At 39.8% G+C, this 22,475-nt stretch overlaps 6 protein-coding genes across 6 annotated transcripts; all 6 read left to right on the top strand.

Moving 5' to 3' along the window:
* The first annotated feature begins 1,136 nt into the window (after positions 1 to 1,136).
* On the top strand, positions 1,137 to 3,322 carry LOC125037924 (protein prickle-like). The gene is made up of 3 exons (XM_047631158.1): positions 1,137 to 1,148; positions 1,257 to 1,803; positions 3,294 to 3,322. Exons 1-3 carry the CDS (start codon positions 1,137 to 1,139, stop codon positions 3,320 to 3,322), a joined length of 588 nt encoding a protein of 195 aa, XP_047487114.1.
* A 1,134-nt stretch (positions 3,323 to 4,456) lies between these two features.
* LOC125038099 (translation initiation factor IF-2-like) lies at positions 4,457 to 5,201 on the top strand (the record flags this gene model as incomplete). The annotated part of the gene is made up of 2 exons (XM_047631372.1): positions 4,457 to 4,468; positions 4,578 to 5,201. Coding segments are annotated over exons 1-2 (636 nt in total), but the record flags the coding sequence as incomplete, so codon positions are not given.
* A 4,791-nt stretch (positions 5,202 to 9,992) lies between these two features.
* On the top strand, positions 9,993 to 11,020 carry LOC125037925 (ATP-dependent RNA helicase A-like). The gene is made up of 3 exons (XM_047631159.1): positions 9,993 to 10,004; positions 10,115 to 10,658; positions 10,851 to 11,020. The coding sequence occupies exons 1-3, from the start codon at positions 9,993 to 9,995 to the stop codon at positions 11,018 to 11,020; spliced, it is 726 nt and encodes a 241-aa protein (XP_047487115.1).
* Positions 11,021 to 12,872: 1,852 nt separating this feature from the next.
* Positions 12,873 to 13,857, top strand: LOC125037926 (keratin, type I cytoskeletal 10-like). Its single transcript, XM_047631160.1, has 2 exons — positions 12,873 to 12,884; positions 13,048 to 13,857. Exons 1-2 carry the CDS (start codon positions 12,873 to 12,875, stop codon positions 13,855 to 13,857), a joined length of 822 nt encoding a protein of 273 aa, XP_047487116.1.
* Positions 13,858 to 16,154: 2,297 nt separating this feature from the next.
* On the top strand, positions 16,155 to 16,913 carry LOC125037927 (ATP-dependent RNA helicase A-like; the record flags this gene model as incomplete). Its single annotated transcript, XM_047631161.1, has 2 exons — positions 16,155 to 16,166; positions 16,278 to 16,913. Coding segments are annotated over exons 1-2 (648 nt in total), but the record flags the coding sequence as incomplete, so codon positions are not given.
* Positions 16,914 to 20,600: 3,687 nt separating this feature from the next.
* On the top strand, positions 20,601 to 21,556 carry LOC125037928 (glycine-rich cell wall structural protein 1.8-like). The gene is made up of 2 exons (XM_047631162.1): positions 20,601 to 20,612; positions 20,720 to 21,556. The coding sequence occupies exons 1-2, from the start codon at positions 20,601 to 20,603 to the stop codon at positions 21,554 to 21,556; spliced, it is 849 nt and encodes a 282-aa protein (XP_047487118.1).
* Positions 21,557 to 22,475: the final 919 nt, after the last annotated feature.

Raw genomic sequence — 22,475 nt, forward strand, 5'->3', positions numbered from 1 at the left:
GATTATTGAAATGATAACACAATGTGAAATTATATTATAGATTTTTATTTTTCATTTTGATTACCAAAAGACCTATGATGTGGGCATAGTGAAAAAGGTGGTAATTTATGGACCTTAATGAAAATAATTGGTAGTCAAGGCCAAACTAATATATTATATATAGTATCAGTTCTTGTTTACAAAGAAAGAGGGAACATCTCCATTATATAAAATCAGACTCGAAATTATAGTACAACAGATGGTAAACCTGATATGATTGTGATTTCCAATTTGAATTGTTACTTATTAAAACTGTAATTCAACATTTAAAAAAAATAATGTTTGATACCAGCACTATAGCTGAATCAGTATGACTTACTCCTGCAGTAACAAGAGATGCAGTTATCGGTTGATTATTTTCAGATTATTATTTATATTATGTTGTGAATACACACTCCAATAAGGCATAATAATTTCTTCTCTATCCTGTATCAATTAGTGTAGCCCATCGAGCTCACCATTTATAAATTAACAACATAACTCACTGGTTCCTTTTCTTTCTCATTTGTATACCTCGAATTAAAATGTTTTGCCTAAGCTTGATTGGTGAAGAACATGCGCAAGATAAATAACAAAGGAAAACAAATAAAGGTTGTAAGTGTATCACTTGCACACAATTCACTTCTGTAAACATTTATTTGTATTTGTGTATCTCTCGCTATATATATGTGTGTGTATGTATATATGTATGTATATAGAGACATACTGCATATTTGTGTACATATATATATACACAAGTAGATAAAAAAAAAAAAAAAAAAAATATGTGTACATACACACGCATATATATATATATATATATATATATATATATGAAAATATGCATATGTGTGTGTGGGTGCGTGTATGTATGAATGTGTTTCAAGTTTAAACACACACACACACACACACTACACTGATACACTCTATATCATTCTAACTTTGTCCCGCTGTATTTCTGAAAACATATTTTTCTTTATCATCATATGAAACTATGATTCGTAAAATAAGGGAGAAGGGAAAGGCCTTGTGACGTTTGCCTCCGTGTGAGTAGGAGGAGCAATAGCAGTCGGTGTATATAAAGAGCGTCACTTGCTCGTATCATATCGACATTCAACATGAAGCTCCTGGTGAGTATTCCAAAGCCTCGTGTTTCGTGGCTTCTTAAGTATGAAAAACATTAACTATATGAGGTTGATTGGGGACAAACCACTCACTGAAGCTCCTTTTCCCAATAGATTTTATTATTGGTGGCTGCTGCATCTGCTGCCCCACAAGGGTACAACCTACCCACTCCTTCTGGCCCATCGTTTAACGCCGGGGGTTGTGGCGGTGGACAAGTGCAACACGTGGATGGCAGCTGCGTCACACCTCAAGTGAACAGTCGTGTATTCTTGTATGATGTGCCGGCAAATCAAGCTTCTTCCAGTCGGCCAGCGTACGTTCCAAAACCTAAACTCGAGCGCAATATTGTTTTCGTGAGACTTCCTGAAGGTGGCCAAGGACCAGAACCCATCGTCGTTCCTCCTCCGAGGCAACAGCACGTTTTGTTCGTCCTTAACAAGAAGTCGGAACAAGGTCAACAAGTGATCGAGGTGCCAGCGCAACCACCAGCGGATCCTGAAGTGTTCTTCGTGAACTACGCAGAAGGAGAGAACCCAACTCTTCCTGGTGGAGTAGACCTCCAAACAGCGCTGAGTGCTGCTTCTCAAGGTGGCGGTCAAGTCGTAGGAGGTGGTGGCGGTGGAGGTTCTGGTGGCGGCATCGGAGGCGGATTTGGAGGTGGTATCGGAGGTGGATTTGGAGGCGGCAGTGGAGGTGGATTTGGAGGCGGCAGCGGAGGCGGATTTGGAGGTGGAATTGGAGGCGGTAGTGGAGGTGGATTTGGAGGTGGAATTGGAGGCGGTAGTGGAGGTGGATTTGGAGGTGGAATTGGAGGCGGCAGTGGAGGTGGATCCGGTGGTGGAAGCTACAGTCCTCCAAGTCCCTCCACTCTATACAGTGGACCATAAACGGCAAACACTTTTCTGTGATTTAAAATATGTTGATACTAGAAAATCGGATGAATTAGATTTTGTTACTGTTTATCGATAAATACAAGAGTATATACAATGAAGACAGATATATGATTAAATACCTGTTTAGTTTTATATATATATCTATTAGTTTTTAATTTCTTTATATATGTGTAAAATAATTGTGACCTTTCTAGTCTAGAAAAGTAAATGAGCAAATTAACATAAACTAAACACAAATATCCAGACGTAATCATTATTATCTTTATCGTTATTATCATCATTATTGTTGTTTCTTGTCTGTTGCCAAGTGTGAGGATATGAAGACAGATATAATTAAATAAGATTAAATACATGCTGTTTGATTATATACATTATATATTATGTTTTCATTTTCTTTACATATGCATATCAGAATCATGACCCATTTAATTTAGAAAAGTGAATGAGCAAATTAACATCAGCATTAACACAAACGTCGAGACATTATTATTAATATCAATTTTATCATTATTATCATCATTTATTTTGTTTCTTGCTTGTTGCAGTTTTCTCTTTCTGCTTCTTATCAAATAATATTTAGCAAAATCAAAGAACCACCTAGAATAAAATGACTTAATGATTACTTAACCGATGCCGTTTTGGGAGTACACACACGCAGTAAAGGGTAGCAAACACACATGCACGCATGCTTTCTAATCTTGTCATGGGACTTATTTCTTATTTCTTATGAAGAAAAAGAAAAGAAAAACAAATCTATGTGATCCAGAAACAAAAGATCTTCATCATATCTCAAGAAAAGTATGTCAATTCATGAACATCTTGCAAGAAAACATAAGAAAAACGAACATTGGAGACCACTAATAACTCGCTCAGCCAGCATGTGCATGTCTATGTGCATGTGGAGCTACGAATATATCTTTATAAGTGGAAAAAAATATAGTACAAGCAATTACGACAGCAGATGGTTTGCTTGAACATATGGGGAAATAGGAATTATTATTATTTCTTAGTGATATTCCGCTTTGTGGTATCTTTCTACTTTGATTTTGATTATTATTCAATTAGGTAAATCACTGGTTCAGAGGAAAGAGGAAAACCTATTTGTTACTATGGTTGTCTTTTATATATACCAAAGCCTTATTCTTCATTAAGTACCTGGAACAGAGAAATGATAAGGTTTGTTGAAATGGCAACGCTATGTGAAAATACATCATGGGTGTCTTTTCTCAATTTGAATAACAAAAAATTTATTCTAAGGGTATAGTGATAAAGTTGATAATTTGTGAACCTTAACATTACCATGGAAATAATTGGTAATCAAATCCAAACAAATCTCAAATAGTATCAGTTTTTGCTTACAAAGAAAAAAGTAACAACTCCGTTATATCAAGTCAGGCTCTAAATTATATTGCAATAAGGTGGTAAACCTGACATGCTTATAATTTCCAATCTGAATTATCACTTATCATAAGTGTAATTCAACCTAAAAAAAATGTAACGTTTCATATCACAACTAATGACCAATCAGTTTGACTTGTCCCTGCAACAACAAAAGATTCGCTCATCAGTTGAATATATTTCAGATTTTTGATTGACATTCTGCTGCAATACACACTCCAACAATTTGCAAGAACTTCTTCTCTATCCTGTTTCAATTAGTGTAGCCCATCGACATCGCCATTTGTAAATTGACAACATAACTCACTGTTTATTTATTTTTTCTCATTTGTATGCCTCGAACTGAATTGTATTTCCTAAGCTTAACTGTTGAAGAACATAATACGTAAGATAATTGATAAAGGAAAAAAAGGAAAAATATTGTAAGCGTGTCACTTGCACACCATTCGCCTGCGCACATATTTTTTTTTATTTGTGTATTTATCGTATATACATACATATATATATATATATATATATATATATATATATATATATATGGCATAACTGCTTAAAGATATATACGTGCATCTCTCTCTCTCTCTATATATATATATGTATGTAGGCAAAGAGACATACTGTATTTATATGGGTATGTATATATATATATACACATATATGTAAATAGATAAAAAATACAGAAATAAATAAAGAAACAAATATATATATATATATATGTATGCACACATAATGTGTATGTATACATGCAAACATGTATATAAGCATATATATACGCATAAATTTGTAAATATATACATATATATGTATATATGTTTTAATTATAAACACACACACACACACTACATGCATATACTGTATGTCATATTTTAATAAAATATTCTTTATCATCATTTTGAAACTATGATTCGTAAAATAAGGGAGAAGGGAAAGGCCTTGTGACGTTTGCCTTCAAGTGTAGGAGGAGCAATAGCAATCAGTATATATAAAGGGCGTCACTTGCTCGTATGATATCGAGATTCAGCATGAAGCTCCTGGTGAGTAGTCCAAAACCTCGTGTTTTGTGTCGTCGTAAGTGTGAATGACATTCAGTATATAAGGTTGATTGGGGACAAATCACTTACTGACGCTTCTTTTTCCTTATAGATTTTATTATTGGTGGCTGCTGCATCTGCTGCCCCACAGGGGTACAACCTACCCACTCCTTCTGGCCCATCGTTTAACGCCGGGGGTTGTGGCGGTGGACAAGTGCAACACGTGGATGGCAGCTGCGTCACGCCTCAAGTGAACAGTCGTGTGTTCTTGTATGATGTGCCACCAAACCAAGCTTCTTCCAGTCGGCCAACGTACGTTCCAAAACCTAAACTTGAACGTAATATTGTTTTCGTGAGACTTCCTGAAGGTGGCCAAGGACCAGAACCCATCGTCGTTCCTCCTCCGAGGCAACAGCACGTTTTGTTCGTCCTTAACAAGCAGTCGGAACAAGGTCAACAAGTGATCGAGGTGCCAGCGCCACCACCAGCGGATCCTGAAGTGTTCTTCGTGAACTACGCAGAAGGAGAGAACCCAACTCTTCCTGGTGGAGTAGACCTCCAAACCGCACTGAGTGCTGCTTCTCAAGGTGGCGGTCAAGTCGTAGGAGGTGGTGGCGGTGGAGGTTCTGGTGGCGGCATCGGAGGCGGATTTGGAGGTGGATTTGGAGGCGGCAGTGGAGGTGGATTTGGAGGCGGCAGTGGAGGTGGATTTGGAGGCGGCAGTGGAGGTGGATTTGGAGGCGGCAGTGGAGGTGGATTTGGAGGCGGCAGTGGAAGTAGATTTGGAGGCGGCAGTGGAGGTGGATTTGGAGGCGGCATTGGAGGTGGATTTGGAGGCGGCAGTGGAGGCGGATTTGGAGGTGGAATTGGAGGTGGTATTGGTGTTGGAAGTGGAGGTGGTATCGGAGGCGGGTTTGGAGGTGGCAGTGTAGGTGGATTTGGAGGTGGAATTGGAGGCAGCAGTGGAGGTGGATCCGGTGGTGGAAACTACAGTCCTCCAAGTCCCTCCACTCTTTATAGTAGACCTTAAACAGCGATCACATTTTCTTGATTTAAACTATGTTGCAGTTTGATGCTGATATAAGAAAAAATGTTTTTGTTACGACTAATCGATAAATAAATTCATACAATTAACACAGATATGTGATTGAATCCCTGCCAATTAATTATATCATCTATTAGTTTTCTATTCTTAACATATGTTTATAAGATTCGTGGTCTTTCTAGTCTAAAAACGTAAATTAAAGTAATTATACTACACAAATATCCAGACATTACTTTATCACCATTGTTGTTGTTTGTTGTTTGTCGCTGTTTTCCAATTCTACTCCTTATTAAAAAAGATTATATTTATCAAAATCAAGTTACCATGTAGAAAAGAACAAGAAGGTTTTCATAACGTCTACTGTAAAGGCTGGAAAACACACACATGTGCGCGCTTTTTTTATTTTTTTATTTTTTAAAAATTTCTTATATTATTATTATTATTATTATTATTATTATTATTATTATTATTATTATTATTATTATTATTATTTTTTTTTTTTTTTTTTTTTTTTTTTTTTTTTTTTTTTTTTTTTTTTTTTTTTTTTTTTTTTTTTTTTTAATATAACTTGGTCTAATCTGAGAGCGGTTAGCCATGAGATTAGCTTTAACTTGTTTTCTTCTCAGGAAAACAATCTGTCTGTGTGTGTGCGTAGCTTTTATCTGCATGTAGGCACAGAAGTATAGTAATTACAATAATAGATAGTTTATTAGTGTAAATATGGGGAAATATGATGAATTAACTTTTAGTGAAGTTCCGCTTTCTGGTAAGTGATCGCCACGCCAGTCAGCTCTACTTTATTTTGAATTAATCCTCGTTACATAAAGCAGTTATTCACAGGAAGAAGGAATCTTATTATTGTTATTATTGTTATTATTATTAATAACGTTTGTATATGGCAAAACATGATTTCTATATATATTCTAATTTATTGTAATTGCCTGGAATGGAGAAATGAAGCCAAATAAAAATATTTAATTTCTAAATGTGAATATCAGGAAACCTATACTTTGGGTGCCGTGATATTGTTCATAATTTGTGGTAATTAACACTACCATAAAAATAAATGGTAGACAAATCCAAACAAATATATGGCAGGCTCGTAATTATGTAACAGTAAATGTTATAACTGATATGATCATGATTTCCATTCTAAATTACGACTTATCAGAAGTAAAACTCAATAAAAAAAAAAGAATTTCATAACTAATGCTCAGTATGTTTGACATATTAATATTCTATTGTAAATACTCCAAAAATGTCTCTTCTTCATCATGTACCTATTAGTGTTACCTATCGTTTTTTTGTACATTAACAATATAGCTCACTGTATTTTTCCGCACCTGTACGCCTAGAACTTAAGCACGTAAAATAAGTAATAGTGGAAAAAGGAGAACTATTGGATGTTTATCACTTGCGCACAATGTACATATATCTGGTATATATGTGGCACAATTGCATACATATACACAATATATACGTACTTATATATTAAATATTTATATCTCTTTATCCGTCTCTCTCTCTCTCCATGTGTGTGTGTGTGTGTTCTTTATACTTAATATATATACATATGTGCGTGCGTGCGTGTGTGTGTGTGTGTGTGTGTGTGTGTGTGTGTGTGTGTGTGTGTGTGTGTGTGTGTGTGTGTGTGTGTGTGTGTGTGTGATTATATACATAATCATATATATATACATATATATTGATAGATAGATACACAGATCTATTGTATGTCATGATTTTTATTTCGTTTCGTGTTCTGTCTGAACTTCAAGGGCGTCACTTGCTCGTATGATATCGACATCCAACATGAAGTTTCTGGTGGGTAGTCCAAAGCCAACTGTTTCGCGTCTTACGTGTGAATAATATTTAGTTTAACAGTCTGATGCTTCTCTTTCTTTATATGTTTTATTATTGGTAGCTACCGTATCCGCTGCCCCACAGGAGTACAACTTACCCACTCCTTCCGGCCCATCCTTTAACGCCGGGGGTTGTGGCGGACAAATGGACCCAAACTGACACGAAATATTGTGTTTGTGAGACCTTCTGAAGGAGCTCAAGGGCTAGAATCTATTATCGTTCCTTCTCTGAGGCAGCAATACGTGGGCTGTAAACTGCTAGCACATATCTGTGATTCAAAAAAATGTTACGGTTTCGGACTAATGCTTAAAAAATCAAAAGATATTGATTTTGTTACTGTTTATCGAGAAATACATTCTTATATAGAAATGTTACAGATATATGATTAAATCCTTTTTTTTCATATACATACATACAAACATTGATATTATATATATATATATATATATATATATATATATACAAATATATAGTTTTTGATCTGTCTTGATTTATTGAAAAAAGAAACGTGACCGTCCAATCTATAAAAATAAATCAGTAACTCAAGGAATGTGCATAGACATGTACAGACATATCCATACATAATCATCGTTGATTAGAATCGTTGTTGTTACTGTTTCTTGTTTGTTGTCGTTTTCCTCATTATTCAGATAATATGTATCATAATCATATATAGTTAGAATATCAGTTAAACGTTTGCATGACTTATAGTGTCTCGAGAGTACACACACACACGCATGCGTTCTCCAATCATGGTCAAGTCTATACTGAGTGTCTTGACATTGCTTCATCTTCTTTTCTTCTAGAGAGAGAGCGAAAAAAAGATATTTGTGACCCAAAAGCCAAGTCATCGTCATCATCATATTTCATGAAAGGCGGGCGTGCACGAAAACAAAAAAATATATTGCTATTCACGAACACCTTGCATTACAGGGGAACAGGAAGAAACAACTTGAGAAACCATTGATGACACGCTTAGTCATTATGTGCATGATCTATGTGCGTTCGTAGCTATATCTGCATGTGTATAAATCTGTAAACGTTTTTTTACAACAATGAGTTTACTTGACGTACTAAGATAATTTTCGGGTATTCTAAATAGCTTGGCTGGTTTGTTTATTCTTATTTTACAAATATGGAGTAATATGAATTAGCTTTTAGTGAGAAAGTATTTGTGGTAACGATAATTGGCACACCGGTCATGTTTACCTTGTTTCTAATTATTAAAAAAAAAAAAAAAATATACAGTTATCCACTGAAAAAATAAGAAAATCTATAATAGTTATTCTATATACAAATTGATATATACCAGAATATAATTTTCTAAAATTTGATAAAAGAAGGTAGGCGATTTTGTCGGGTTTTCTGAATAGCTTAACCATTTATTTTCTTTTTCTTTTACAAGTATGAAGCTTAAAGTGAAAATCTGTTTGCGGTAACGACAATTGGCCCAACAACCGTATTTACCTTGTTTCTAATTATTAGTTTATGTAATTATGCACTGATAAAGAAGGTAAACTATTTTACAGTTATTTAGGTATATGTTGCTATATACCAGAATATTTGTTTAGTATGATATAATAAGGTAGGTGATAAAGCTTATGTTCTTATTGTCTATATGATATCAATTCCTGTGTACAACGAAAACAAAACAAACAAAATTTCAGTTACATTGTAATTGATAGTAAAACTGATTTGATCATGATCTCTAACTCCTTACTTAGTAGAACTGTAATTAGACCCTTTTTTTAATGTAATATTCTCTGTCACTCAGTCAGATGAAATCTAACCACTAGAATCAGTTTTACTAACAAGTTAATTTATTTTGAGAAGTTATTGATATTTTAGTGTTTAATACACACTGTAGATTAGCATTATAATTCACTGTTGAAATGCTTTTCTCGTATGTATGTCAGGAATGAAATGTATTTCCTGTGCATAAATAGGAAAAATATCAACATGATAAATTACAGAGGAAAATGGAGAAATATTGCGTAAGTATCTCTCACACAATCTGCCTACCCACACAAATATTATGTCATATGTATAATTAATATATGTATAAATGTATAAAGTATATATATATACACATATATATCAATATTTAAATATGTACATATATCCATATGCATACATATATATATATATATATATATATATGTAAAGTATATATACATATATATAAAGTATACACAGACACACACACACACACACACACACACACACACACACACACACACACACACGTATATATGTGTTTGTGTACACACACACATATACAGCACACACACACATATATACACAATTTGTAAATGTATTACACACTCATAAACACGCACACCTGTATACATACATGGTTATTTATTTACATATATGTACATGCACATATAAGAACATATACATACATATATATGTATATATATGTATAAACATGTATATATATAAACACAGTATTTTTGTGAATGCGTTACACGCTCCTAAACACACATACACATATCATGATTTGTAAAGTAAGGGAGAAGGGAAAGGCCTTGTGACGTTTAGCCCAAAGTGTGTAGGAGGAGCAATAGCAATCGGTGTATATAAGGAACGTCACTTGCTCGTGTTATATCGACATTCAACATGAAGCTCCTGGTGAGTAGTCCGAATCCCACATTTTTAATGTCTTCTTACGTTGGAATGATATTCAGTATATAAAGTTGGTAGGGAACAAATCACTCACTAACGCTCATGTCTCTATATAGATAATGTTATTGGTGGCTGCTGCATCCGCTGCCCCACAAGGGTACAACCTACCAACGCCTTCTGGTCCATCATTAAATGCTGGCAGATGTGGCGGTGGACAAGTGCGACACGTGGATGGCAGCTGCGTCACGCCTCAGGTGAACAGTCGTGTGTTCTTGTATGATGTGCCACCAAATCAAGCTTCTTCCAGTCGGCCAGCGAACGTTCCAAAACCTAAGTTGGAACGAAATATTGTTTTCGTGAGACTTCCCGATGGTGCTCAAGGACCAGAACCCATCGTCGTTCCTCCTCCGAGGCAACAACACGTCTTATTTGTCCTTAACAAGCAGTCGGAACAAGGTCAACAAGTGATCGAGGTGCCAGCGCCACCACCTTCGGATCCCGAAGTGTTCTTCGTGAACTACGCAGAAGGAGAGAACCCGACGCTTCCTGGTGGAGTAGACCTCCAAACGGCACTGAGTGCAGCCTCTCAAGGTGGCGGTCAAGTCGTAGGAGGTGGTGGCGGTGGAGGTTCTGGTGGCGGCATCGGAGGCGGATTTGGAGGTGGATTTGGAGGCGGCAGTGGAGGTGGATTTGGAGGCGGCAGTGGAGGTGGATTTGGTGGCGGCAGTGGAGGTGGATTTGGAGGCGGCAGTGGAGGTGGATTTGGAGGCGGCAGTGGAGGTGGATTTGGAGGCGGCAGTGGAGGCGGATTTGGAGGCGGCAGTGGAGGCGGATTTGGAGGGGGCATCGGAGGTGGATTTGGAGGCGGCATTGGCGGTGGAAGCGGAGGTGGCGTCGGAGGTGGATTTGGAGGCGGCAGTGGAGGTGGATTCGGAGGCGGCAGTGGGGGTGGGATTGGAGGTGGATCTGGCGGTGGAAGCTACAGTCCCCCTAGTCCCTCCACTGCATATGGTAGACCATAGAATATGTTACAGTATTAGGCTGATACTAGAAAATCAAAAGATTTTGGTTTTGTTACTATTTATCGATAAATACATAAGCCCATACAATTAAAACAGATATGATATTATTATCCTTACAATATATTTATTTTTCTATCTGTGTATATGTATATATAGATGTGCGTGGGTGTGCATATCTGTTTGTGTCTGTGTGTGCGTAAATGTACATATATATACACATATATATACATATACATGTACTTATATACATATATATACATGTACATGTACTTATATACATATATACATATACATGTACTTATATTCATATACACTTATTCTTTACATGATACCTTTATAAAAGAAATGTAAACTCCCTAAAAAAAAGAAACAAATATACATACATCGTCATTATTTTTGTGTTTGCTGCTTATTCTTATAAAATCTATTTATTTCTAGTAGAATCCATTAACCCGTGGGATACAAGCTAAACGTTTGCACACACACAAGGTAACGACTAGTAAACACACACATGTGCGCATGTTCTGATAAGGTTAAATCTTTGCAGAATTCCTTGTCTTGAAACTTATTTTATCGTATTCTCTGCTGAAGGAAAACAATTAAATTGCGTTTCAGAAGTCAAGACATCGTCGTCAAAAAAAAAAAAAAAAAAAAAAAAAAAGTATAGCAATTCATGAGCATTTTACATTAGAAGAAATACAGGAAGAACCCAATTGAGAAACTAGCAATGACTAGCTTAGCCAGCATGTGCATGGGTTTGTGTGTGTGTATAGCTATGTCTGTGTTATTACAATGAATAAATTGTCGTACCTCAAAGTAAAATATTTTTGAATGCTTTTTCTTATTTTGATAAACAGGTAGGAATTTCATATTTTTTCTATGTCGATTATTTTCGTTTTCATTATGCGCTGTTTGTATATTAGGAGTAATTATTAATGAATGTTTTTCTCAAATGTTTTTCCAGCTTGAAATATTTTCCTCGAGCATAGCTAAAAAGTTGTCAAGGAGAAGAGGTAAAACTTTGTGGATCACTGTTACCCCTTTTTATTTCTTTTATCAATATTCTTGTTTTGCGTGCACAAATGGGTCCGTCCTCAGCCACACATACATACACATAAACACACACAGACATATATATATATATATATATATATATATAGAGAGAGAGAGAGAGAGAGAGAGAAAGAGAGATAATAGCCATAAATATTAGGAATACATGCCATATACATGTACATATATATGTATATATATTATATATATTACATGTTAATATATATATGCATATATGTATAAAAACGTACATATATACAAATTTATACATACATATATCTATTTATATACATATAGTATATATATGCATATATCTATCTATATGTATGTACATATAAATGTATATGTATATGTATATATGTATATATTTATATACATATATATGTATACATATACATATATGTCTTTCTATCTGTATATGTGTTATTATATATGTATATGAATGTATATAAAAATATGTATATATGTATATTCATATATGTATAAAAATGTATGTACATATAGATGTTCATATAAATGTTAATTATGCAAATATATATATGGATATATTTAATTTATGTAATTATGTCACACACATAGATTCGAAGACAGACACCTATGTATAAGTATATATATCTGTATATGTGTGTGTGTGCACGTGCATGTATGTAAATATCCATTGTAATCTAGTGACTTACAATTTACTTAATTCCATTGCCTCTGTGAAAACACATTTTCCGTTATCATCATTTGAAACTATGATTCATAAAGTAAGAGAGAAGGGAAAGGTGTTACGTTTATTCCAAAGTATGTAGCAGGATCAATGGCCTTCAAGGTATATATAAAGAGGGTCCCTTGCTCATAAGATATCGACATTCAACATGAAGCTCCGAGTGAGTAGTCCAGAAGTGTTTCATACCTTTTTACATTTGAAAATCTTACAGTAAAAGAGAATGATGGTTAAGAAATGTCTCACAGACGCTTATGTTTCTTTACAGATTATGTTATTGGTGGCTGTCGCATCTGCTGCACCTCAGGGTTATAATTTACCCACTCCTTCTGGCCCATCGTTTAACGCCGGGGGTTGTGGCGGTGGACAAGTGCGACACGTGGATGGCAGCTGCGTCACACCTCAAGTGAACAGTCGTGTGTTTTTGTATGATGTGCCGCCAAATCAAGCTTCTTCCAGTCGGCCAGCGTATGTACCCAAACCTAAGTTGGAACGTAATATTGTTTTCGTGAGACTTCCTGAAGGTGGCCAAGGACCAGAACCCATCGTCGTTCCTCCTCCGAGGCAACAACACGTTTTGTTCGTTCTTAACAAGCAGTCGGAACAAGGTCAACAAGTAATCGAGGTGCCAGCGCCACCACCTTCGGATCCCGAAGTGTTCTTCGTGAACTACGCAGAAGGAGAGAACCCAACTCTTCCTGGTGGAGTAGACCTCCAAACAGCGCTGAGTGCAGCCTCTCAGGGTGGCGGTCAAGTCGTAGGAGGTGGTGGCGGTGGAGGTTCTGGTGGCGGCATCGGAGGCGGATTTGGAGGCGGCAGTGGAGGTGGAATTGGAGGCGGCAGTGGAGGTGGATTTGGAAGTGGAATTGGCGGTGGAATTGGAGGTGGTATTGACGGTGGCAGTGGAGGTGGACTTGGAGGTGGCATCGGAGGTGGGTTTGGAGGCGGCATTGGCGGTGGAAGTGGAGTTGGCGTCGGAGGTGGATTTGGAGGCGACAGTGGAAGTGGTATTGGAGGTGGATCTGGCGGTGGAAGCTACAGTCCCCCTAGTCCCTCCACTGTATATGGTGGACCATAAATGTCGAAAAACTTCTGTGATTTACGAATATGATACTTCAAAATCAGATTCTGTATTTTTTACTATTTATCGATAAATACATGAGACCATATAATTAAAACAATTATGATTTTACTTACTTTATTACTATATTTACTATTTTACTTACCTATCTGTATATATGTATATAAAGGTACGTGTGTGTGTGTATGTATTTGTATGCAAATATGTAAATAAATATACATATATATGTACGTATATATACACACGTATATATACGCATATATATGCATTCATGTACACATATACGTGCTTAAACATATATGTATATATATTTACGTATATATATATACATGTATATAAGTATGTATATAAATATATACATATATATATATGTAAATGCATTTACATATATACGTATATATATCATTATATATACACATATATATCTTTATATGTATACATTATATATATACACACACGCGTATATATATGCATATATACTCATGTATACATATATACACATCTATAAACGCATACATATGTATATGTATATATGTGTATATATAATATATACATATATATGTATATACCCATACACACATATATATACGCACACACACACACACACATATAAATATTGTGTATATATATTTATATATACATATATCTATTTTATATATGTATATTTGTATATATATACACATGTGTGTATATATATATGTATGCACACACATAGATATAAATATATGCATATATATATATATATATATATATATATATCGTACATACACACACATATATATATATATTTATACGTTTATATACTTATATTTTAGTAAAGCAAATCAATAACTTAACTTTCTGCACTCACAAATATATATATATATATATATATATGTATGTATATATATATAATTATTATCGTCCTTTCTCCCTATTCTTATCAAATCAATTTATTCCCAAGAGAATCAATTAACCCGTGGGATACTAATTAAATGATCACGCACACACGTTTTATGATCAAGGTTAAATTTTTTCAGAATTCTTTGTCATAAAACTTTATCGTATTTTATGCTACATGGAAACTGATAATTTGTGATCCAGAAGCCAAGACATCGTCATCATTTCTGAAGAACAGCGGGCATGGCTGAAAAAGCATAGCAATTCATGAGCATCTTGCATTACTATACACCTGTATGTGTACAGATGAACAGTATGTGCTATTACGATAAACAAATTGTCGTTCCTCTGAGTTAACTATTTTCAAATACTTTTTAATATTTTGATAAACATTAAAAAAAGTTCGTAGGAAACTTGCATTTATTCTAGGTCTGTTATTGTAGCCTTTTCGTTTTCATTATGCAGTATTTTATAATAGCAATAGTTCATTATGAATGTTTTTCTCAAATGTATTTTCAATTTTATATATATCCCCCGAGTATAATGAATAAAGGGCACAATCAAGTAAGTTAGTGGGGAGAAGAAATAAAGTTTGAGGATCACTTAGACTCCTTTTAATTTGTTTCCTTTCTTTTTTTTTACGTGCACATGGCCCCCTCCCACGCTACACAAACCCATAAATACACATACACGCACACACATATATATATACACAGATAGATAGATTATAGCCACTGATTTTAGGCATACATGCCATATGCCTGTATATATATATGCATAAATGTATGTACATATATATGCAATTTATATGTACATATATGTTTATATATATAGTAAATATATGTATATATGCATGCATCTATCTTTCTATCTACATGTATGCATAAATATATATATATGTATAAATATAAATATATATATATATATATATGTACACACATATGTGTACATGTGTACATATATATTCATCTATCTATTTATATATATGCCTATATATGTATATATATAAGTATACATAAATATGTACATATATATATATATATATATATATATATATATATATACACACGCATATAAATGTAATTATATCCACACACCTATATATATATATATATATATATATATATATATATATATATATATATATATGCATATGTGCGTGTTCTGTATGTATGTGTGTGTGTGTGCATGTGCATGTATGTATATATCTCTTGTAAAATAGTGACTTACAATTTACTTTTATTTCATGGCCTCTGTGAAAACATTTTCCGTTATCATCCTTTGGAACTATGATTCGTAAAGTGAGAGAGAAGGGAAAGGCAGTGTTACGTTTAGCCCCAAGACTGTAGGAGGAGCAATAGCCTTCAAGAGATATATAAAAAGCGTCCGTTGCTCGTATAATATCGACATTCAATATGAAGCTCCGAGTAAGTAGTACAGAATCTAAGTGTTCCATGGTCTTCTTACGTTTGAAAAATATTCAGTAAACGAGGACGATGGGGAAGAAATCTCTCACTGACGCTTATATTTCTTTACAGATTTTATTATTGGTGGCTGTCGCATCTGCTGCACCTCAGGGTTATAATTTGCCTAATCCTTCTGGCCCATCGTTTAACGCCGGGGGTTGTGGCGGTGGACAAGTGCAACACGTGGATGGCAGCTGCGTCACACCTCAAGTGAACAGTCGTGTGTTCTTGTATGATGTGCCGCCAAATCAAGCTTCTTCCAGTCGGCCAGCATATGTACCCAAACCTAAGTTGGAACGTAATATTGTTTTCGTGAGACTTCCTGAAGGTGGCCAAGGACCAGAACCCATCGTCGTTCCTCCTCCGAGGCAACAACACGTTTTGTTCGTGCTTAACAAGCAGTCGGAACAAGGTCAACAAGTGATCGAGGTGCCAGCGCCACCACCTTCGGAACCCGAAGTGTTCTTCGTGAACTACGCAGAAGGAGAGAACCCAACTCTTCCTGGTGGAGTAGACCTCCAAACGGCACTGAGTGCAGCCTCTCAAGGTGGCGGTCAAGTCGTTGGAGGTGGTGGCGGTGGAGGTTCTGGTGGCGGCATCGGAGGCGGATTTGGAGGCGGCAGTGGAGGTGGATTTGGAGGCGGCAGTGGAGGTGGATTTGGAGGCGGCAGTGGAGGCGGATTTGGAGGCGGCAGTGGAGGCGGATTTGGAGGTGGAAGTGGAGGCGGATTTGGAGGCGGCAGTGGAGGTGGATTTGGAGGCGGCAGTGGAGGTGGATTTGGAGGCGGCAGTGGAGGTGGATTTGGAGGCGGCAGTGGCGGTGGATTTGGAGGCGGCAGTGGAGGCGGATTTGGAGGCGGCAGTGGAGGCGGATTTGGAGGTGGAAGTGGAGGCGGATTTGGAGGCGGCAGTGGAGGCGGATTTGGAGGTGGAAGTGGAGGCGGATTTGGAGGCGGCAGTGGAGGCGGATTTGGAGGTGGAAGTGGAGGCGGATTTGGAGGTGGAAGTGGAGGCGGATTTGGAGGCGGCAGTGGAGGCGGATTTGGAGGTGGAAGTGGAGGCGGATTTGGAGGCGGCAGTGGAGGTGGATTTGGAGGCGGCAGTGGAGGCGGATTTGGAGGCGGCAGTGGAGGCGGATTTGGAGGTGGAAGTGGAGGCGGATTTGGAGGCGGCAGTGGAGGCGGATTTGGAGGTGGAAGTGGAGGCGGATTTGGAGGCGGCAGTGGAGGTGGATTTGGAGGCGGCAGTGGAGGCGGATTTGGAGGCGGCAGTGGAGGCGGATTTGGAGGCGGCAGTGGAGGCGGATTTGGAGGCGGCAGTGGAGGCGGATTTGGAGGTGGAAGTGGAGGCGGATTTGGAGGCGGCAGTGGAGGTGGATTTGGAGGCGGCAGTGGAGGCGGATTTGGAGGTGGAAGTGGAGGCGGATTTGGAGGCGGCAGTGGAGGTGGATTTGGAGGCGGCAGTGGAGGTGGATTTGGAGGCGGCAGTGGAGGCGGATTTGGAGGCGGCAGTGGAGGTGGATTTGGAGGCGGCAGTGGAGGTGGATTTGGAGGCGGCAGTGGAGGTGGATTTGGAGGCGGCAGTGGAGGCGGATTTGGAGGTGGAAGTGGAGGCGGATTTGGAGGCGGCAGTGGAGGTGGATTTGGAGGCGGCAGTGGAGGTGGATTTGGAGGCGGCAGTGGAGGTGGATTTGGAGGCGGCAGTGGAGGCGGATTTGGAGGCGGCAGTGGAGGCGGATTTGGAGGCGGCAGTGGAGGTGGATTTGGAGGCGGCAGTGGAGGTGGATTTGGAGGCGGCAGTGGAGGCGGATTTGGAGGCGGCAGTGGAGGCGGATTTGGAGGTGGAAGTGGAGGCGGATTTGGAGGTGGATTTGGAGGCGGCAGTGGAGGCGGATTTGGAGGTGGAAGTGGAGGCGGATTTGGAGGCGGCAGTGGAGGCGGATTTGGAGGTGGAAGTGGAGGCGGATTTGGAGGTGGATTTGGAGGCGGCAGTGGAGGCGGATTTGGAGGTGGAAGTGGAGGCGGATTTGGAGGTGGAAGTGGAGGCGGATTTGGAGGCGGCAGTGGAGGCGGATTTGGAGGTGGAAGTGGAGGCGGATTTGGAGGTGGATTTGGAGGCGGCAGTGGAGGCGGATTTGGAGGTGGATTTGGAGGCGGCAGTGGAGGTGGATTTGGAGGCGGCAGTGGAGGCGGATTTGGAGGTGGAAGTGGAGGCGGATTTGGAGGTGGAAGTGGAGGCGGATTTGGAGGTGGATTTGGAGGCGGCAGTGGAGGCGGATTTGGAGGTGGATTTGGAGGCGGCAGTGGAGGTGGATTTGGAGGCGGCAGTGGAGGCGGATTTGGAGGTGGATTTGGAGGCGGCAGTGGAGGTGGATTTGGAGGCGGCAGTGGAGGTGGATTTGGAGGCGGCAGTGGAGGTGGATTTGGAGGCGGCAGTGGAGGCGGATTTGGAGGTGGAAGTGGAGGCGGATTTGGAGGTGGAAGTGGAGGCGGATTTGGAGGTGGAAGTGGAGGCGGATTTGGAGGTGGAAGTGGAGGCGGATTTGGAGGTGGAAGTGGAGGCGGATTTGGAGGCGGCAGTGGAGGTGGATTTGGAGGCGGCAGTGGAGGCGGATTTGGAGGCGGCAGTGGAGGCGGATTTGGAGGTGGAAGTGGAGGCGGATTTGGAGGTGGAAGTGGAGGCGGATTTGGAGGCGGCAGTGGAGGTGGATTTGGAGGCGGCAGTGGAGGTGGATTTGGAGGCGGCAGTGGAGGCGGATTTGGAGGTGGAAGTGGAGGCGGATTTGGAGGTGGAAGTGGAGGCGGATTTGGAGGTGGAAGTGGAGGCGGATTTGGAGGTGGAAGTGGAGGCGGATTTGGAGGTGGAAGTGGAGGCGGATTTGGAGGTGGATTTGGAGGCGGCAGTGGAGGCGGATTTGGAGGTGGAAGTGGAGGCGGATTTGGAGGTGGATTTGGAGGCGGCAGTGGAGGCGGATTTGGAGGTGGAAGTGGAGGCGGATTTGGAGGTGGAAGTGGAGGCGGATTTGGAGGCGGCAGTGGAGGTGGATTTGGAGGCGGCAGTGGAGGCGGATTTGGAGGCGGCAGTGGAGGCGGATTTGGAGGTGGAAGTGGAGGCGGATTTGGAGGTGGAAGTGGAGGCGGATTTGGAGGTGGATTTGGAGGCGGCAGTGGAGGTGGATTTGGAGGCGGCAGTGGAGGCGGATTTGGAGGCGGCAGTGGAGGCGGATTTGGAGGTGGAAGTGGAGGCGGATTTGGAGGTGGAAGTGGAGGCGGATTTGGAGGCGGCAGTGGAGGTGGATTTGGAGGCGGCAGTGGAGGTGGATTTGGAGGCGGCAGTGGAGGTGGATTTGGAGGCGGCAGTGGAGGTGGATTTGGAGGCGGCAGTGGAGGCGGATTTGGAGGTGGAAGTGGAGGCGGATTTGGAGGTGGAAGTGGAGGCGGATTTGGAGGCGGCAGTGGAGGTGGATTTGGAGGCGGCAGTGGAGGTGGATTTGGAGGCGGCAGTGGAGGTGGATTTGGAGGCGGCAGTGGAGGCGGATTTGGAGGTGGAAGTGGAGGCGGATTTGGAGGCGGCAGTGGAGGTGGATTTGGAGGCGGCAGTGGAGGTGGATTTGGAGGCGGCAGTGGAGGTGGATTTGGAGGCGGCAGTGGAGGCGGATTTGGAGGTGGATTTGGAGGCGGCAGTGGAGGTGGATTTGGAGGCGGCAGTGGAGGTGGATTTGGAGGCGGCAGTGGAGGTGGATTTGGAGGCGGCAGTGGAGGCGGATTTGGAGGTGGAAGTGGAGGCGGATTTGGAGGTGGAAGTGGAGGCGGATTTGGAGGTGGATTTGGAGGCGGCAGTGGAGGCGGATTTGGAGGCGGCAGTGGAGGCGGATTTGGAGGTGGATTTGGAGGCGGCAGTGGAGGCGGATTTGGAGGTGGATTTGGAGGCGGCAGTGGAGGCGGATTTGGAGGTGGAAGTGGAGGCGGATTTGGAGGTGGAAGTGGAGGCGGATTTGGAGGTGGAAGTGGAGGCGGATTTGGAGGTGGAAGTGGAGGCGGATTTGGAGGTGGAAGTGGAGGCGGATTTGGAGGTGGAAGTGGAGGCGGATTTGGAGGTGGAAGTGGAGGCGGATTTGGAGGCGGTATATGTTGTGTGTGTGTGTGCGTGTGTGTGTGTGTGTGTGTGTGCATGTGCATGTATGTATGCAAGTATCTATTGTAATCTAGTGACTTACAATTTACTTTTATTTCATTGCCTCTGTAAAAACACATTTTTCTTATCATCATTTGGAACTATGATTCATAAAGTGAGAGAGAAGAGAAAGGAAGTATTACGTTTAGTTTGTAGGAGGAGCAATAGCCTTCAAGGTATATATAAAGATCGTTCCTTGTTCGTATTATATTGAAATTCAACATGAAGCTTCGAGTGAGTAGTCGAGAATCTAAGTGTCCCATGTCTTCTTACGGTTGAAAAACATTCAGTAGACGAGGATGATGGGAAGAAATCTCTCACGGGCGTTTGTTTCTTTACAGATTTTATTATTGGTGGCTGTCGCATCTGCTGCACCTCAGGGTTATAATTTGCCCGATCCTTCTGGCCCATCGTTTAACGCCGGGGGTTGTGGCGGTGGACAAGTGCGACACGTGGATGGCAGCTGCGTCACACCTCAAGTGAACAGTCGTGTGTTCTTGTATGATGTGCCGCCAAATCAAGCTTCTTCCAGTCGGCCAGCGTATGTACCCAAACCTAAGTTGGAACGAAATATTGTTTTCGTGAGACTTCCTGAAGGTGGTCAAGGACCAGAACCCATCGTCGTTCCTCCTCCGAGGCAACAACACGTTTTGTTCGTGCTTAACAAGCAGTCAGAACAAGGTCAACAAGTGATCGAGGTGCCAGCGCCACCACCAGCGGATCCCGAAGTGTTCTTCGTGAACTATGCAGAAGGAGAGAACCCGACGCTTCCTGGTGGAGTAGACCTCCAAACGGCACTGAGTGCAGCCTCTCAAGGTGGCGGTCAAGTCGTAGGAGGTGGTGGCGGTGGAGGTGGATTTGGAGGCGGCATCGGAGGCGGATTTGGAGGTGGTATCGGAGGTGGATTTGGAGGCGGCAGTGGAGGTGGATTTGGAGGCGGCAGTGGAGGTGGTATTAGCGGTGGAAGCGGAGGTGGCGTCGGAGGTGGGTTTGGAGGTGGATTTGGAGGCGGATTTGGAGGTGGTATCGGAGGCGGCAGTGGTGGCGGACTTGGGGGTGGAATCGGAGGCGGAAGTGGAGGTGGATTCGGAGGCGGCAGTGGAGGTGGTATTGGAGGTGGATCTGGTGGTGGAAGCTACAGTCCCCCTAGTCCCTCCACTGTATATGGTGGACCATAAATGTCGAAAACATTTCTGTGATTCAAGAATATGTTACAGTATCAGGCTGATACTTGAAAGATTTTGGTTTGTTAGTATTTATCGATAAATACATGAGGCCATACAATAAAAAAAAAAATATGATATTATCCTTGCAAATATATCCATCTGTTAACATTTTATGTATATGTGTGCGTGTGTCTGTATGTGTGTTTGTGTCTGTATATGAATATATCAATTAATATATTGATATTACACACACACACATATATGTATATATATATATATATTTGTATATATATATTTATAGACGCATATATGCACATAATTATATGTGCATATTTGTATCTCTATATATATGCATATGTATATATGTATATATACCTATATATACACTAAGATATATATACATATTACTGATGAAAATATACTATATACACATTTATGTACACACATACATTTATACATATACATATATATGTATGTATATGTATGTATGTGCACATATGTACACACACACACACACACATATATATACATATATATATGTATATATTTATACTTATATATATTTATATATATACACATACGTATATGTGTATGTATATATGAGTATATATATATATACACATATGTATATGTGTATGTACATATACATACACATACACATACGTATATACGCATATATATGTATTGTGTATATATAAACATATTTACACACACACACACACACACATATTTATAGAGAAAGATGCGTATATATACGTATATAGTGCAATCTATCTATATGTTTATATAGATGTGTATGTATGTTTGTATATATATATCATTAATTTTATGTAATTATAACACACTCATAGATTCGAAGACACACACCTATGTATGTATAAACACACACAAACAATCACTCACACACACAGACACACACACACACACACAC

This window comes from Penaeus chinensis, chromosome 24 (assembly GCF_019202785.1).
Source record: "Penaeus chinensis breed Huanghai No. 1 chromosome 24, ASM1920278v2, whole genome shotgun sequence".
NCBI classification, from domain to species: Eukaryota; Metazoa; Arthropoda; class Malacostraca; order Decapoda; family Penaeidae; genus Penaeus; species Penaeus chinensis.

Excerpts from the sequence above, each read along its gene's own strand:
- LOC125037924 (XM_047631158.1), top strand. Across the intron at positions 1,804-3,293 it reads CGGAGGCGGATTTGGAGGTG|GGTATAGTGATAAAGTTGAT; the intron begins GTATCGGAGGTG and ends ATTTATTCTAAG.
- LOC125037925 (XM_047631159.1), top strand. Across the intron at positions 10,659-10,850 it reads CATCGGAGGCGGATTTGGAG|GTGGATTTGGAGGCGGCATT; the intron begins GTGGATTTGGAG and ends GGGGCATCGGAG.